The 16,964-nt window shown below is 41.2% G+C and overlaps 2 protein-coding genes across 4 annotated transcripts; one reads left to right on the top strand and one right to left on the bottom strand.

Annotated features, from left to right (window-relative positions):
• Positions 1 to 437: 437 nt before the first annotated feature.
• Positions 438 to 4,489, top strand: ggcta (gamma-glutamylcyclotransferase a). 2 transcript variants are annotated; one of them, XM_082522370.1, is made up of 5 exons: positions 438 to 688; positions 2,458 to 2,603; positions 2,705 to 2,837; positions 3,883 to 4,052; positions 4,149 to 4,489. In XM_082522370.1, exons 1-4 carry the CDS (start codon positions 569 to 571, stop codon positions 4,036 to 4,038), a joined length of 555 nt encoding a protein of 184 aa, XP_082378496.1. In that variant the 5' UTR covers positions 438 to 568; the 3' UTR covers positions 4,039 to 4,052; positions 4,149 to 4,489. The 2 variants fall into 2 exon arrangements, with proteins under 2 accessions (XP_082378496.1, XP_082378495.1); XM_082522369.1 differs by having other exon boundaries at positions 3,883 to 4,489.
• Positions 4,486 to 16,859, bottom strand: adnp2b (ADNP homeobox 2b). 2 transcript variants are annotated; one of them, XM_082522365.1, is made up of 4 exons: positions 16,752 to 16,859; positions 15,821 to 15,943; positions 8,620 to 8,724; positions 4,486 to 8,509 (listed from the first exon to the last, which is right to left on the bottom strand). In XM_082522365.1, exons 2-4 carry the CDS (start codon positions 15,926 to 15,928, stop codon positions 5,738 to 5,740), a joined length of 2,985 nt encoding a protein of 994 aa, XP_082378491.1. In that variant the 5' UTR covers positions 15,929 to 15,943; positions 16,752 to 16,859; the 3' UTR covers positions 4,486 to 5,737. The 2 variants fall into 2 exon arrangements, with proteins under 2 accessions (XP_082378491.1, XP_082378492.1); XM_082522366.1 differs by lacking the exon at positions 16,752 to 16,859 and adding an exon at positions 16,355 to 16,421.
• Positions 16,860 to 16,964: the final 105 nt, after the last annotated feature.

Here is a 16,964-nt window from a genome sequence, read left to right as displayed (position 1 = left end):
CTATCTTCTATATGTTGGAATTCAGCCTGTTCTGATACTATTTCGTGTTGGGAAAATAGAATCTTTGTAGAGATTGCCATAATTGTTGTACATTTCTGTGAAAATAAATAAATAAATTTGATAATAGTTGACCTTTGACCCATTTCAGGATAAACCGGTTTTCCAGACACCTAATTGTACGTAAGAGGTTACACAAACATGGCGATGTCCTATTAACAAAATAATTAATGCAATTAATTAACATTAAATATAGTGGCGTGGTTGTTTGTGTGTCTGAGAGGGGTTACTTGAACCGGAAGTAATAAAAGGACTCTAAAATATAAATAATATATAATAATATAATAATGCATTCATAATATAACATAAGCATATAGAGTTTATGTATGAGATTGTTAAACTTGGAATGAGATTAAATTTAAAATATATATTACGTAATTACGTATTCTGCGCGCTCTGCGCGAGTCCACCGGGCAAGCAGGTGCAACCGACACCTCCGGCACACCAACATTGGTTGCAAGAAGCATAGAGGTTCCTCGTGCCCGTTTGGTCTCGAGCCACACGAAGTAAGATGGAGATGTCGGGAGCCGCTGGTTTCTTCCTGTATTTCGCCTTCGGAAGCAACTTATTGAAAGAAAGGCTACAGCTGGCTAACCCGTCGGCGACATTTTATAAGACCGGTCGCCTGAAGGTGTGTACAATAAAAACAGCTTTATTATTATTGTATTTAGTCTTTATTATTGCTTCTGTAAACCACCTATTGGCAATGATGTGCTATCGAGTTTGTGACATTTAGATATTATGAGAGATTCGGGGACCATGAAACGGCTTGTTTGGTTGCATTAAATATAAACATATTTTTAGCTTGGTTGTGCGGTGTGTTAAATTGTTAACGTATTAATCTCTGTCTTAACTGTTCTAGTGGTTAATACGAACACCTCCAAGTTCACAGTGTAGTGATTTTGACATCACCTTCGTTCCCTGGCAACGTGAACGCAGCTGGACCTCGGGTATTTTAGCCAGAGGTGTCGTCCAAAAAGTGATTTGTGCGTTTATAACCTGTCCAAAATGTTTCACGAATGATATCAAATCAGTATTAGGTAGAAGGTACAATCAGGTGTTTTTCCAGTGTGAGGTTAATATAGCCTCAATTTATCAATTTAATCTGTCTTTTTTACATTATTTTTTAAAGAGATATGGACACAAGGGAATCGGAAATTGCAATAATTGTAGTATATGTGTGTATAAAAAAAGAACTAGATTGATTATAATGTAGGACGCAGAGTAGGTACAATAATGCTGAGTCATAAGGGCATTTATCAACATAAGCAAAAATATTACATGTAATAAAGACAAAAACATTGGAAATCACTTTTTGGCTCAGCAATAATAAAAAGTAGAAAAAATTAATAAACTTAAGCTTAACTTGGAAAACTAACTAAATAATAATAAGTAATAATACAGAAAGCATAGTGGAAAATATCCCTAGTTTGAGTAGTTTGTAGTTTGGTAAAAATCTATATTCACACCTTGCCCGATGAGACTTCGGATGTCAACAAGACTGTGAGCCAACTGCTTTGAAAAAGTTGTTTTTATTCTGTTTATCCAGCACATGCCCTTCATATGCTGGAGGACTAAAACTGACACTGAAACTAATAAAAAATAATAATAATAAACTGAATAAAAATTCAAATGAATTAGAAAATTCAAAACTATAGGAAATTGATGAGCTCATAATAAAATCAAAAACTATATACACTAGCTGTAAACAGTAGCAGTCCTTCTTCCTTTTTGTTTATATGGAAAATTAAACAGTACAGTTATCGTAAATCATACCAAAATTTTAAATGTGGTTTATATAACTGATTTGACTGGTTGCCGATGAAGCTGAGTTCATCTGAGAGTTGCACCTCCCCTGTTTGTGTCAGATCATTAGCTAGCAAAAACAAATTTAAACATTAACCACGTTTGTACCAAGAGGGAGATATTTACTAGTTATTTTCAACCGTCCTTTGTCAACGAGTGGTTTAAATGACAATTTATTATTTCTCAAAAGTCTTGAAGGAATGAAGGATATGGAAAACAACTGAGTCAGCCCCCTCCTGCATTAGCATCTTAGATTGGCCAAATAAAGGTTGCTGCTCTACCTCCTCTGATGTGCCAGCTGTAATAACAGGACTCGGGTGTACTGCAGTTTGACTCTGGTATAACAGCAAAACAAGCTCACGGGAGGGGGGGGGGGCACTGCTGAAATCACAAACAACACCCTTCTTACATTATAACAGTAAAACAAAGAGACTTGGTTGAAATGCTGTTACTTTGTATCCAGCTGCAGATAATGTTAAAGGTAAGAAAAGTGTTTCCCACTCAGATGAAGAGCATTAGAAGTAGCAAATCTCCACATAATGACTGGCATTGTTCCGTGTGTGTGTGTGTGTGTGTGTGTGTGTGTGTGTATAGGACTACAAACTGAACTTTGGCCTGTGGAAAGAACACATAGACAATGCTTGGCACGGTGGCGTGGCAACCATTGAGTCGTATCCAGGCGCAGAAGTGTGGGGGGTCATCTGGACTTTGAACAACGAACACCTCTCAAGCCTTGATGAGTGAGAGCCACACATGAACACGCAGCTATTGGTCCATTTCTGAGTTAATTTGTGTACTTTTAACCAACTGTTTTGTTTTTTAAATTTTTGTTCTTCTTTAGCCAGGAAGCAGTGAAGGCTGGTGTATACTCTCCACTGGAGGTCTCAGTGGAGACTGATAACGGGACCGTGCTCTGCAGGACGTATCAGATGAACAACTTCCACGCCTGTCCTCCCTCGCCACAATACAAACAGGTGCAAGGAAAACACCCTGATTCTTAGAGTATGCAATGAAATAAGATACACTCACCCACCACTTTATTAGGTACACCTTACTAGCGCCAGGTTGGACCATCCTTTTTTTTCTTCAGAGCTGCTTTAATTATTCATAGCACAGATTCAACAAGGTGCTGGAAACATTCATCAGAGATTTTACTCTATATTGACAGGACAGCATCACACAGTTGCTGCACATTTGTCAGCTGCACATCCAAAAGGTGCATTACTGGACTGAGATCTGGTGACTGTGGATGTCATTTGAGTGGACATGATTTGAGCTTTGTGACGTGGTGTCTTATCCTACTGGAAGCTGCCATCAGAAGATGGCTGCAGTGTGGTTATAAAGGCGACATACTCAGGCAGCAATATTCAGGTAGGCTGTAGCATTACACAATGCTCAGTAGAGGCCAAAGTGTGCAAAGAAAATAGCCCCCACTCCCTTAGTACCAGCGTGAACTGTTGAAACAAGGCTGGATGGATCCATGCTTTCATGTTGTTTACATTAATTTTTCATCCTACCATCTGAACACTGCAGCAGAACTCCAGACTGATCAGACCAAGCCACAGTTTTCCCAGCCTTCTGTTGTTCAACTCATTAAGTTTAATTTTCCTCATTCTCCTCTGACCTCTACAAGATATTTTCACACAGAGAGTCTCAATTTCTTCTTTTGCAGAATATGCTCTGTAAACTCTAGAGATGCTTGTGTGGGAAAATCGCAGATCAGCAGACCATCTGTCACCAACACGACACGTTCAGAGTCACTTAAATCACCTATATTTCCTGTTCTGATCTTCAACCATGTCTACATCTGTAAAAGCACAGAGTTGCTTCCATGAGATTGGTGGGCGATTAGAGATTGCACTAACTAGCAGCTGAACATGTGTACCTAATAAAGTGGCCAGGGAGTGTTACTGTACATTGCAACACAAATCTCTTTTTTTAAAACAAAAAACAAAAAACAAAACGTAATATTTAACATAATATCTGCTCATGTATGCATCACGCTGTGCCTCACGTAAGGTGGTGTGTCTGGGCGCGGAGCAGCACGGACTCCCCGTAGAGTACAAGAAGAGCCTGGAGGCCGTTCAAACCAACAACTACAGCGGCCCCTCGATCCTGGACCAAATCCCAACGATCACGAACCTGAGATTAAACAGTTCAAATTCAGGTTCCTGAACTTGGAAATGAAAGTGAGCAGAAATGCACCAGAATGAGATATAAAGCAGCTAATTGGTGGAGGAACTGTGGTGAGGAAGTTATCGCTTTTTTGTTTTCTTTTTTTGCAGATTATGGACCTTTTAACCTCAAACATGATTATAAATGATTACCATTATATAACAAGATTGAGACTGAGATATAATTAACAGGACAGGGAAAAATGTTTTTTGTTTCACAAATAACTCTGTTATGAAAGTGGCACCACTGTGTGGACAGAACTTAATAATGCATGCAATTTAATAACGAGACGTTTGGCTGAGCCCAGCACAAACCACGTCTTAATCACCGCTGAGCAAATAGATTGTGTTGAAAAATGTGTTTCATTTCAAAGACTAAAAATATGCAGCGCAGACACTTGTTACCACAGTGTTCCTCTGGGGTATATTAAACACTGATGACACACCCTTAAGACTCTAAACTTGTCCGCCTTTTATTACACATAATGCACTGCCTGTATTATGACTTTAAACCAGTTTGTTCACTTCTGTGAAAAAAGGAAAAGAAAGAGGGGCCTGCAGTTTGTAATTACACACAGGGGGGAAAAAAGGAAAATAAAAACATACCTTGGGATGCTTTAACACAGCTTAATTAAAAATTACATTTTTATTACAAAATGAAAATAAAAATGGACCATTCGTGTAAAAGGAAACCATGTTATTTTGTTTACACCACAGTGGCTTTGGACAGTGTATTTATTTTAACGCCTCCCAATATTTCAATATATTTATACTCTTGGACTTATAGAAAATACAAGTATATAGAAAACAAAACAGAAAACCGATGCGGGGAACACCCAATAACACGTTCTAGGTTCTGCTGAATCTCCCGAACAATTTCCTCAAATCTGAGGAAATGCGCAGACTTCACAATGGCACAAATTATAATCTAATCTGAAAGTAAAACAAAGGCTCATGCGGGGAACATGGCCAACAGCAAGTTCAGAACTCAAAACACTTATACATTCTTTAAAAGATTAACTTCCACACTGTGAGATGAGCATTCATCTCAGTAGGTCCACATGAGCTGGTGAGCTGGGCGAGAAAAAAAATTGAAAATAAAAAAGATAGTAATCTCCTTAAACTGTATAAATGTTGAGGGACAAGTGGAGTGAGTAATCTTAAAAGATCCAGTGGCAGAAATCAAAAGGCAAAGGTGAGAACCGGTTAAAACAAACAAACAAACAAACAAACATGGAAAGGGAAAACTTGGTTTGATCAGCTTGTTTGTGTTGCGGTGTGCACCAAATACAAATGAACAAAAATAATGATTGCAAAAAGAGGCAGAAGCACTTAAGTCGAAACCATTGTGGAAAGAGATATCGTATCTAGCTAAATGCAATGTATCAGACAATACACTTGGACCTGCTTTCCCACAAGGCTTTGCATTTCTGTGGAAAAATATGGACCACTGACGAAGTACTGAAGTCAAACGAAGCACTAATAATGAAGGCTACATTAATAAACCACCCTCTGTTACAGGTAAGCTTCTATGTAAGATTATACATCATTCATTTACAATGCTTGATCAACCTCTCAGATGACTGTTAACACAAACGTGGTCATTATTAATGAGCTTATTTTCTTCTTTTAAATGCATTATTTTATTTTTATTTATTTTTTTGCACTTTTTCAGGTTCCACTTTCACGCACTTCTGAGCTCATTCCATCTGCTCCCCACCTGTGACTTTTTCATTTCCACTTTCGTCCATCGGTTCTGGTGCGTCTTCGCCGCTTTCCATCTCCTCTGTCGTGTCAGCTGCTGATTCGGCAGGCTGCTGCTCCGGGATGACCAGGTTGTGCTTGAGTTTGCTCAGTTCGGCCATGTTGAAGCCGAGGAGGATGCCTGCAGTGTTCCTCTTGAGACTCTTCATGCACTTGCTGCGTTTCTTGCTGAAGAGCGCCGCCAGCTCCGCCTTGGTAAGAGACAGCCTCTTGCACAGCTCTTCGGTCTCTGCTTTGGTCGCGTACGGGTTCACGTTGAAGTATTTGGATATGAAGTCTCTACGCTCCTCGCTGCAGCGGCGCTCCATTGGGGTGGGATCCAGCAGCAGCTTGACCGCCGTGTCGCTCTGAACTTCGGGCTCTGGCGGAGGCAACAACTTCTCCTGCTCTCGCTTCTTGCGCATGGCTGCCCTGTGTTCTCGCTCTCGTTTGTTGGCCTCGAGGACCTCCCGCCACGCAGCTTCCAGTCTCCTCTTCGACTGCAGCTCTGCTTCGGTTTCCGGAGGCTCTGTGGGGCGCACGATAGGAATCAAGCGAGCTGGAGCAACCCGAGCTGGAGCCACGCGAGCTGGAGTCATGCGAGCTGGAGTCAATGTCTGTTTCATAGTCAGCCCTTGTGGTACTTGAAGGAAGTAGAGACCGGAAGCCTGATTGACCTGCTGAGCTGGTTTTGGTGGCGGCTGGGGTGCTGCAGCAGGTGTGGGTGGTTGTTGTGGCTTGGGTGAACAACGACATCGCTGAATGTGGAGCATCACAGCCTGCTGGGTGACCTTTCCTGTGTACACGCCGTTGCAGTATATGCACTTGAAAGCCTCCGTCTTGAGAATAGCGTGGATAGTGGGTGCTACAAAGTGCTTCTGTTTCAGGTGCTGCAAGTAGTCTGACTCCTGCTGAAACTTTTCATCACAAAAGGGACAGTAGGAGCTGTTGACTTTGACGGGTACGGAGCAGATTTCCGGGTGGTTGCTGGGCTGCAACTTAAAGAAAATCAGATCTAGGGAACTTGTGACCAAGGCGAGCTTGACCTCTGCGTCACCGAGGATCTCTCTTGGCGCAGAGGTGTGAACGTCAAAATAAGGGAACAGGATCCCTCCAGCACCCTTTGAGTAGACTCTGTACTTCTGCCTCAGGAAATCACAGTATGCCTTGCTTGTAGGATTGTGCTGCTTTACATGTTCGATGAGCTGTTTGATTGAGAAGAACAAGGCTGAGCAGTACAAGCAATTCAAGCCATGCAGCAGGTGCTGGAAGACGCTCTTTTCTGATAGTAGAATTTTGCAGGTTAGACATTTCACAGTTTTGTCAGGCATTTTTTTCAGGAATGCAGCTCGCGCAGCTACACTTTCTGACTTGGACGAGGAAGATTTTGTCTGGTGGGCGACCTCGGTGTGCATGTCAAAGACATTGGAAGGGAAGAGTTCATTGCAGAGGGGACAGGTTATCCATTTCTTAGTTTGTGGCGTGGAATTTATTTGTTCAACTGACTTGAGGGCAGTACTTGTGCTGTGAGAGACTGGCACTGCTACTTGCAGGGGAGCAAAAGTGTACGTGGGCATTCCGTTCACCTTGTTGCCAGTCGGGATCAGGTGACTCAGCAGAGACTGTGAAGTCAACATAGTACCTTGTAGGCCGATTTGGTTTGTTGCTAAACTGTGTGTAACTGCAGCAGGCTTGGGTACAGTCCCAGGTCCAGCTGCTACGTTCGCCTGCAGTCCCGACTGAAGGAGGATCTGCTGCGCTTGTGGGGTCTGTTGTGCAGGAGCAGGAGCTGAAGGAGGCGCTGAAGCGGGAGTTAAGGTCACTGGCGCCTGTTTTAGAGCAAGATTCGAAACTGTGGGAAGGTGGACCATAGGCGGTCCTTGGGGCAAAGCACTTCGGAGGGCTATCGTGGCACCGGGCTGAAGCAAACCTTTAGCCTCAGCACTAGCTAGCTGCACTAGCGCTGAGGCCTGAGGTGGCAGGAAAGCTTGGTTTGTTCCAGGGCCACAGATCAGAGTGGTACTGTTTGCAGTCCCTTGTACTTGCTGTAATGTCACTACAGTCCCAGCAGGTTGGCCGTTACTTGGCAAGACCAAAGATTTACTATTGAGCATTTGAGGTTGCTGTGGTTTGGGAGCAATACTTGGGAATGTCACAAACACACCATTCCCATTAGGAGTCGGTTTAACAATGTAGTTCTTATTCTCATAAATCAGAACCTGCACTTGTGTGCTTACTGTATAATGTGATGGCTCGATGAGCATGTGATGCAACATTTGGTCTAGAGTTCCAGTGTTCACCTTGCACATCTTGCAGCAATACACTTTGACAGATGAATTCCCCTGAAGGTGCAACCTGTAACCGATGTACTGCTCTGCCAAACTCTCCATGTGCTTCAGAATAATGTGCTTCTTCATTGCAAAGATAGAAGATGTGGGAAACGCACATCTTCGACACTGATACCTCTCGTTTCCACGATGGGTGGGTAAAGATGTTTCCCTCTGCAGCGGTATCTGGGTGTTTGACACAGGGAGTTTGGCGTGGAAGAACAGCATGTGCTTCTTCACAACCTTGGGGTGGCCGATGAAGACGCACTGTGAGCAGGGTGTCAGCGCACAGAAGGACTGGACGTAACCGTGGCAGCGGGAGACATGGCTCCTGAAGTTGTAGATGTTTTGTGAAGAGTACTTGCACAGGCTGCAGCACAGAGATCGAGACCGATACGGCCACTGAGGACGGAGAAAAGACAATGAAAGCGTAAGAGGAGGCAAAAAAAAGTGCTTTTAAAGAATCCACAGCATGAGAATTTTTTTTTTTTTTTTTTAAATATCAGGTTTACCTTCTTTTGCATTCTGCTGTAGTATCCTTCCGCAAAATCCATCCACTCAGTTTCCTGAAAAGCATCATCTTCATCCGAGTTTTTCTCAGAGTTTTCATTTATTTCCTGCACAGAACACACATATTTCAAATAAAAGTAAAAACACTGTGTGAAACTCCAACTTATCAACTTCCATTTACAGCTGTGTTTAGCGAAGGTTAATTCAGTCTAATGCACTTATGCCAATTCATTATTACCCTGCTCACTTACCCAACACCACAGACATCTCTTGACAGTTATCAGGCCACATCACATCACATCACCCAACCCCACCTGTTGCCATGACAACAACAGAATAACCTAGATATGGTGTCCCCAACCACCAACCCTTCACTTCAGCCTGCATCTCATGTAAAACAAAGTAATACAGACTTTAAAGAAATTTAACTGTATTTATTTAAAAAATAAATAAATAAATAAATAAAAATAAAGCAGACAGAACACAGCTATGACAGATTGTAAGCCTCATGTTCTACACATCTTCCTCCCAGCAACAAAGACAATCTTTACAGTCACTCGAGGTTTTAAGGTGATAAAGATCATTGTCACAAACTGAGCATCTGAAGTGGGAAATGTAGGTTCAGGGCCTCTCACTGAGAGGGTTTTGGCCTTCCCTCCAGTGGAAAACCACAAGAACGGTCATATAAATATTTTTTCAACTGACTTTTTAAAATTTTTTAAAGCAGGCTTTTATTACTTAAATATTTTACTCATCAAATTGCTAAAAAAAAAAAAAAAAAAAAAAAAAAAAAAAAAAACACCAAAATTAACGGATTTGGTTTTAAGGTTAAAACTCAAACTCTTTTTCCTCATCTACAAGCAGACCAATCATGCTCATTTGCATCCTCAAAGACCTTTTTTTACAAAGTTTGTTCTCGAGTTCAAGCGAATCCTTTCAAGTCATTTTAGAGGCAGTTCCCTCAAGACATGTCTGAGGTATCGTGTTCACAAGAATAGGACCGATGGGCAGACGGAAACCTGAAAACATGACACCTCCAGCCAGGCCACTGCCACCAGCTGCAGCAGTTTCTGAGGCCTAAAAACTCTTTAAGAGCTTCTCTGTCCTAAAGCAGCTGTCATTACTTTTTAATAGTTAAAACCTAATTTATAGAATTACACCAGGAACCAAAAATTATATCAGAGTTTGTGTCAGAAAATACGGTGGCCCTGAGGTGCCAAACACACTGCAACTTAAAAAAAAAAAAAAAAAAAAAAAAAACCCAGCAAATAGAAAAAACGCTGCAAAAGAACACAAAACATAACAGAAGTGTTTCTGTGGAGCCAAAAAAAAAATAAAGATGGAAAAGCTGCAGACTTGGCAAGCTAACAGTAAACGGCTAATAGCTTCTTTTTCTTCCTCCTAGCATTATTCCCGCTCTGCGAGGTCCGCTTTTCTGCAAAGCCACCTCCATCTTCTTCACATAGTCTTTAATTCGGTCCATCCATCACCTTTTTGGTCTGCCCCTTGGTCGCTGAGTCTTAGTGCTGTTCTTGTCAACAAGTTTTTGTCACTTCTGACCACGCGTCCATACCATCGCAGTCGTGCTACTTGCTCTTCTCCGTGATTGGTGCGATGCCCAGCCGCTTTCGGATGTTAATGTTCATGAGGTGGTCCCACCGTGTCACGCCCAGGCACCACCAGTAAACGGCTAATAGCAAACATGATTATATGAATCATCCAATTAAAACACACATTACCTGCACCTTTTCACTTCCGTAGATGCTCTGTCAAAGTAAAGCACTTCTTTTGTGTTTTTTGAGATTTTGTTTTATCTAATCCCGTTCTATTTTTTGTGCTTTTGCAGTTTTTTCCCCATTTGCTGTTTTTTTTATAAAGTTGCAGTGCATTGCATCGTCAGAGCAGAGACAAGCAGAGCTACTGAGCTACAAGTGATTCCTTGTGTCAAGGGAGCAGCTGAAGCTAGTTTTGTAAACTGTTACTGCAATAATGGATGCAATTAATAGTTAATACAGTATCTTGATTTTTAACTGTCTAGCCTAGTCAGTGAAAAATGCCCAACTTGTTTAGTATTTAACAAAGCATCATACAGTCTCCCTGTGAGTGCTACTCTTATGTAAATGTGAGATCATGATGATTGGATCCATTTGCACTTTACAGTAGAGCAGGGCGATATGGCCAAAAATATTTATCACGATATATATTTGAAAATTTGCGATAACGATATAATTGACGATATAATTGATGCGAGACAAAATACAACTCCACAACATTACTAGCGCAAAAAGACAACCTTCCATTTATTTTCACTTAAACAGGAAGCTGGTTTTTATGTACATTAAAGCTTTAGAAAAATGTAACAGTGCAAATGCAAATTCCTTGCTGAAAGTTTAACCAAAAGGCATTTCCAGTAGAAATGGGCTGACATATCATGAGCATAACCACGTATAATATGGTTATATGGTTAAAAAGAGGTGCTTTGCAACATTAAACTGCAGTGTGCAGTACGTATTTTTCGGACCATAAGGTGCACGGGATTATAAGGGACATTAAGCGAAACAAAGCAGTCAGATAAATCAAACTTTATTAAACTCATTCTTCTTGCTTCCTCCACTTCTGTACCATTGATTCATTAATGTTGAATTCTCTGGCAGCTGCTCTATTCCCATGTCGTTGCAGTATATTAATGACTAACCTTGTATTGTGGATGGATTATCTCAGTTGTTCTCCTGACTGAAGTTTGGTCCGTTTACAGCATCCTACCATGCGATTGCATTTGTCTCTAACTATCAGGAACTTTAACGTTAACTTTTATAAGTGGAAAAGTGTTAGTGTTCGTCCTCCAGCTTCACTGTTTATGTTATGCTAACATAGCTTTGTCGCTAGCGGTCACATAGCACATCATTATATACCAGCTAGCCCAACTTCAGTAACCCTACAAACGTCACTGCTGTTTAGTTTCCTGTCTTCATTTATGTTGGAAGTGATAGCAGAGCTGTACGTTTGATTTTTTTCAGAAATCTCTCAGTCAGAACATGCAATATCATGCTTAGGTAACTAGCGAAACTAGCGAGCTAACTTCCGCTAGCTTCCTGCTAACTTCTAACTCCGTTAAATGTAATAACTTTTGTTTTCATGGATGCCTGGAAGTTAAACTTCATAGTTACACCTGGTAAAGCAGCAATGCTGATCGTTTTATTAAAGATGAAAGAATTTAGACAGTTTTTAACTCTAAGTGATGCTGCAGTGTTGTTTGACCTGAAGCATACGGAGTTTAGGACCCAGATTACTCCCAGATTTAAGAGCATCTTAGTCCGACAAATACGACAATAACAACGGCCGCTTGCATGTTCTGTAAAAAAAAATGTGCTTTGTCGTGTATCTGACGGACAAACACCAAACCAGTTCCACATCACTGAAGTTGCACCATTTTTACAAACCAATTCTGGTTCATCTGTTTCACTCAACAATCGGCCATGTGCGCATGAACACAAAGGCACTGCGCATGCGCGTTTACTCATATTCTATCGCGATATTTCATTTTCCTATCGTTGCCTAACATTATACCGGTATTACCGTGAACGGTATAACATGGCCCAGCCCTACTTTACAGTGTAAAGCTGTAAAGCAGAATCAGTGATGAGTTTGTGTGGATGCAGCAGAATGGGATGAGTGTTTGGGATTAAAAACCCCATTTGCAAAATATTTTGAGAAGTTGGGACTAAACAACACCCTGTAAACATGTGAGAACTTAGGAGGCAAACAGCTTCATATTTTCCTCATTCTTGCTTGATGCAATATTACCACCTCTTTTTCAACGACGAGTACAAGATCTCTGCAGTGGGTGACATTTCTGGAGTGCAGGCAGGCCATTTTAGCTCCTGAACTCATACTGCAGAGTCATGCTGTTGGAATATATACCTAATGTAGGTTGGCATCATCTTAGTGAAATAAGCAAGAACTTCTCTGAAAAATGCTGTAACCCAAACCTTCTGTACTGTCTGCTGTTTGTTTTGGCTCTCTGATAAGCAACAAGGTCAGCCTAGTTGCGTGTTGACAGTACTTCCTTATGTGAAGAGGATATGAAACTATAGCTGTAACGTACGTGTCCCCACTAAAGTGATGCTCTGTCATTGATAAATCTATATTTTAACATATTATTAATTCAGACAAATTTCCACAACACTGGAAACAAAATAACAACTGTTCATATTCTTGATCACTTGCAAACATGTTGGTTTTCTGCACATTTTTGTGAAGTATACAGACTTGAATATGGTACATTCAGATTTTCCAAAGTAGAACTGCAATACCAATGTGGGCACATTCGAGACAACAAGCTGGGCGTACTAGCTAAAGCTGGGACTATATTTTCTGCAACTGTAAGTCCGCTCGGGTCCCAATGATGTAAATTTAGTGTGAGGGTCCGAGTGGATGACTGCACACCTGGCCGTTTTCTGTAACCTCACTGAATTTACATTGAAATGCACGAACTACGCATGCTCGCCAAACTAGCTGCAAATCTGATGTCTGATTAAACCCACAAATCATTGTTTATCGAAGCTGTATCACACGTAAAAATGTGCACAACAGTCTCAGTTTAAAGAAACTCTCACAAACTCTGCTGATGTGATGCTGCAAGAATTTATAACAAGTGAAGGAGGTGCTATGACACACAATCAGCAGTAGGCAGATGCTTAGACTTCTTTTGGTCTGAAAAATCCCAAGTCACGTTCAGAGTAGGGCTGCCACGATTAGTCGACTAGTCACGATTACGTCGACTATCAAAATCGTCGATGACTGATTTAATAGTCGACACGTCGTTTGAAGCTTTGTAAGATCCCAAAAGACGCAGGAATAAGTAGTAGGATTTAAGAGTGTAATAACGGACTGAAACAGAAGATGGCAGCACTGCATCTACAAGGATGCCAGCCGCCGTTAAACCCCGAAGAAGAAGAAGAAGAAGCTGTGTCCCAGAATTCATAGCACAGCCCAGCTCAGTTTCCAACAATGGCGGCAGCTAGTTAGTTTTAATACTACTCTTATTATTCTTTCTGGGTCACAAAATAAACGTTTGACGTGTTTTCAGGCGAGAATGTAGCTGTGTAAACCTCAAATATCTGCTCAGTTTATCAAGACACCACATATTTTCAAAAGCGCTCCGACGTTTTCGGAGACGTCTGTTACCCACTAGCTCGATAGCGAGCCGGGGACAAGGATCACTAGAGCCAGTGAGAACACCGGACTCCCGGCAAATCGTTTTCAAACCCACCGCCGTCTTTCGCTACTCAGGTTAAACATATATGAGTCACTTAGATAACTTAAAAATATTATTCTTTGGCTTTTTTCAGTATTTTATTTGTTCCTGAGTAAATCGGCTGAGTTTATTAAACTTCACCAAAACAATCTGCACAATTCATTAAAATTTAATAAACTACCATCTTATTTTTAGTTAGCACATACCTTAAACACTTAAAGCTGTAGGCTAATGATAGTTATATAAGAGCAGATGCATGCTGGTGCAATAAGCATCCGTTTTACGTCCAATGGATGATGATCTGATTAGTCGACTAATCGCAAAAATAATCGGTGACTAGTCGACTATCAAAATAATCGTTTGTGGCAGCCCTAGTTCAGAGTAGGGCTGCCACAAACGATTATTTTGATAGTCGACTAGTCACCGATTATTTTTGCGATTAGTCGACTAATCAGATCATCATCCATTGAACGTAAAAATACAGCTTATTGCACCAGCAGCATCTGCTCTTATATAACTATCATTAGCTTACAGCTTTAAGTGTTTAAGGTCTGTGCTAACTAAAAATAAAGACAAGATGATAGTTAATTGAATTTTAATTAAATGTGCAGATTGTTTCGGTGGAGTTTAATAAACTCAGCCGATTTAATCAGGAACAAATAAAATACTGAAAAAAGCCAAACAATAACATTTTTAAGTTATCTAAGTGACTTGTATATGTTTAACCTGAGTAGGGCGGTGGGTTTGAAAACGATCTGCCGGGAGTCCGGTGCTCTCATGGCCCCCGGCTAGCTATCGAGCTAGTGGGTAACAGACGCCTCCGAAAACGTCAGAGCGCTTTTGAAAATATGTGGTGTCTTGATAAACTGAGCAGATATTTGAGGTTTACACAGCTACATTCTCGCCTGAAAATATGTTAAACGTTTATTTTGTGACCCAGAAAGAATAATAAGAGTAATATTAAAACTAACTAGCTGCCGCCATTGTTGACAACTGCGCTGGGCCGCGCTATGAATTCTGGGACACAGTTTCTTCTTCTTCGGGGTTTAACGGCAGCTGGCATCCTTGTACATGCAGTGCTGCCATCTTCTGTTTCAGTCCGTTATTACACTCTTAAATCCTGCTACTTATTCCTGCTTTTGGGACCTTACAAAGCTTCAAACGACGCGTCGACTATTAAATCAGTCGTCTACGATTTTGATAGTCGACGTAATCGTGACTAGTCGACTAATCGTGGCAGCCCTAGTTCAGAGACATCAAGACAACATAAGACTGAGATTCAGACACATCGTAGATCTACTCGACTTTAACAGCTGTATTGTTTCAGAGACGTCAGTATATTATGTAAGTATTATCCATCACTGACAGAGAATGAAAATAAACAAAATATGTGAAAGCGGAATTTGACAGCTGTGTGCACCAATTTCTGTGCACAAACTACTGTTTATTATCAGTTTGTGTCCTGTGTGTGTGTCCTGTGTGTGTGTCATGTAATGAGCAACAACAGAGCCTGTCCCACCAACACTCCACCTTAACTTCCATTAAAATATCGACAACAGAAAAATGCAAGATTCAGCTCTCAACATTCAGAGGTGACCAGCTTCACACAGCAGCCACAACCAGCGCAAAACCCTTAAGACGCCACATTTTTACGACAATGTAGATGATGAAAACACCCAAATGCTGCGGTTTTTACACTGAGGGCCACTATTCTTTTTGAAGAGACTTCTTCTTATACCCAGCCATGTTGCTGAACGGTCACCAATTAAACTAATTAGGTATGTTATGCTTTTATGTTATTTTCAAACAAACATGGGCTAACGCATTTCTGAAAATCAGCATGTTCTGCTTTCTTTCTACTTGAGTTGCTGTTACTAGAGCACAACAGAGTAAACAACACTCAAGCCCAGAGATCTGTCAGATTATTCTCCACGACAGAAACCTACCTTCAGCAGGTTCTGACAGTCTTCCAGGCCGATCTCACTCAAGATGCTCTTCACTGCCTTCCTCGCTTTGCGGATCTTTTCGATATTTCCAACTGGGACCTGATACATGATTCCTCACAAGCCCTTATAAAGGAAAATAAGTTTTCAACTGGTTACAAAGCATTCGCGCTCTTCTATTAATTATAAAATAATTATCAAAATATGCTTTTATTGCATTTATAGTGCAAACATACATCATATTTCTCAGCCTACAAAATTACCATTGTTTTTTAATTGTAGCATCATTAAATTAGTAAAAATATTTTCTGTAGCCCCAAAACAAGTGAATAGTATGGTGAAAAGGTGAACATGGCACACACTGGGCAGAATAACAAAGGTTAGCTGAGGTCAGGTAATGTATGCAGTATTACATCAATAATTTATAACCCTATTATGCCAATAAATAAAACACATAAACAGTAAATGAAGATGGAATAACGGACGGGGTAATAATGATGTAGTTAAATAATCCACTGAAGCATAGTGACAACCTGCCTGTATTTAGTACTGATTGATGAGAATCACAGCATGGCTGAATATGGGTATAATGTCTGCACAGGCTCTGTGGTAACACAAATAAAAGCCGTAACAGTTAGTGTGCATCAGCTGATATCACTCTCAGCATCTGTGCAAAAACACCAGCCGTTCGCCAGTGAGCACTACAAAAAAAGTTATTTTCAGTCAGTTAAAAGTGCGAGATTTAGATCACCTGTAAACTAAAAGCCTGTCCCCCTCACACATGCCATCCATGCTAACACTACAATGTGTCTGCTGGCCGTACTGAAGTCCTAAAAAAGCCCGGGGAGGCACGCTGACAACAAGCCGGTGACTAAGACGGCGAGGGCGCATCCGCCTACACGAGGATGCCCACAGCCTCCTCGCACATATTTACCTCGTCCAATTTTCAGCGTAGATTAACGTTAGTTGTCGCTGTGCCACCACCGACAGAGCTAAGGGTTTTCCCACTTCCACCGGCCCGCAACTGTGTGTGTCAGTGAGCTGCGTCTACTGGCGGTGCTGCGCGCAGACGCTCCCCCGAGCGGCATTCGCTGTCCGTGCACACCGCTCTACGAACACCCTGCTTAAATATGAAACGTGATGTTTG

The sequence above is a fragment of the Aulonocara stuartgranti genome (assembly GCF_965226115.1).
Source record: "Aulonocara stuartgranti genome assembly, chromosome: 22".
NCBI classification, from domain to species: Eukaryota; Metazoa; Chordata; class Actinopteri; order Cichliformes; family Cichlidae; genus Aulonocara; species Aulonocara stuartgranti.
Note: the sequence above shows the minus strand (reverse complement) of the source record. Positions and strands in the feature narration are given on the sequence as shown.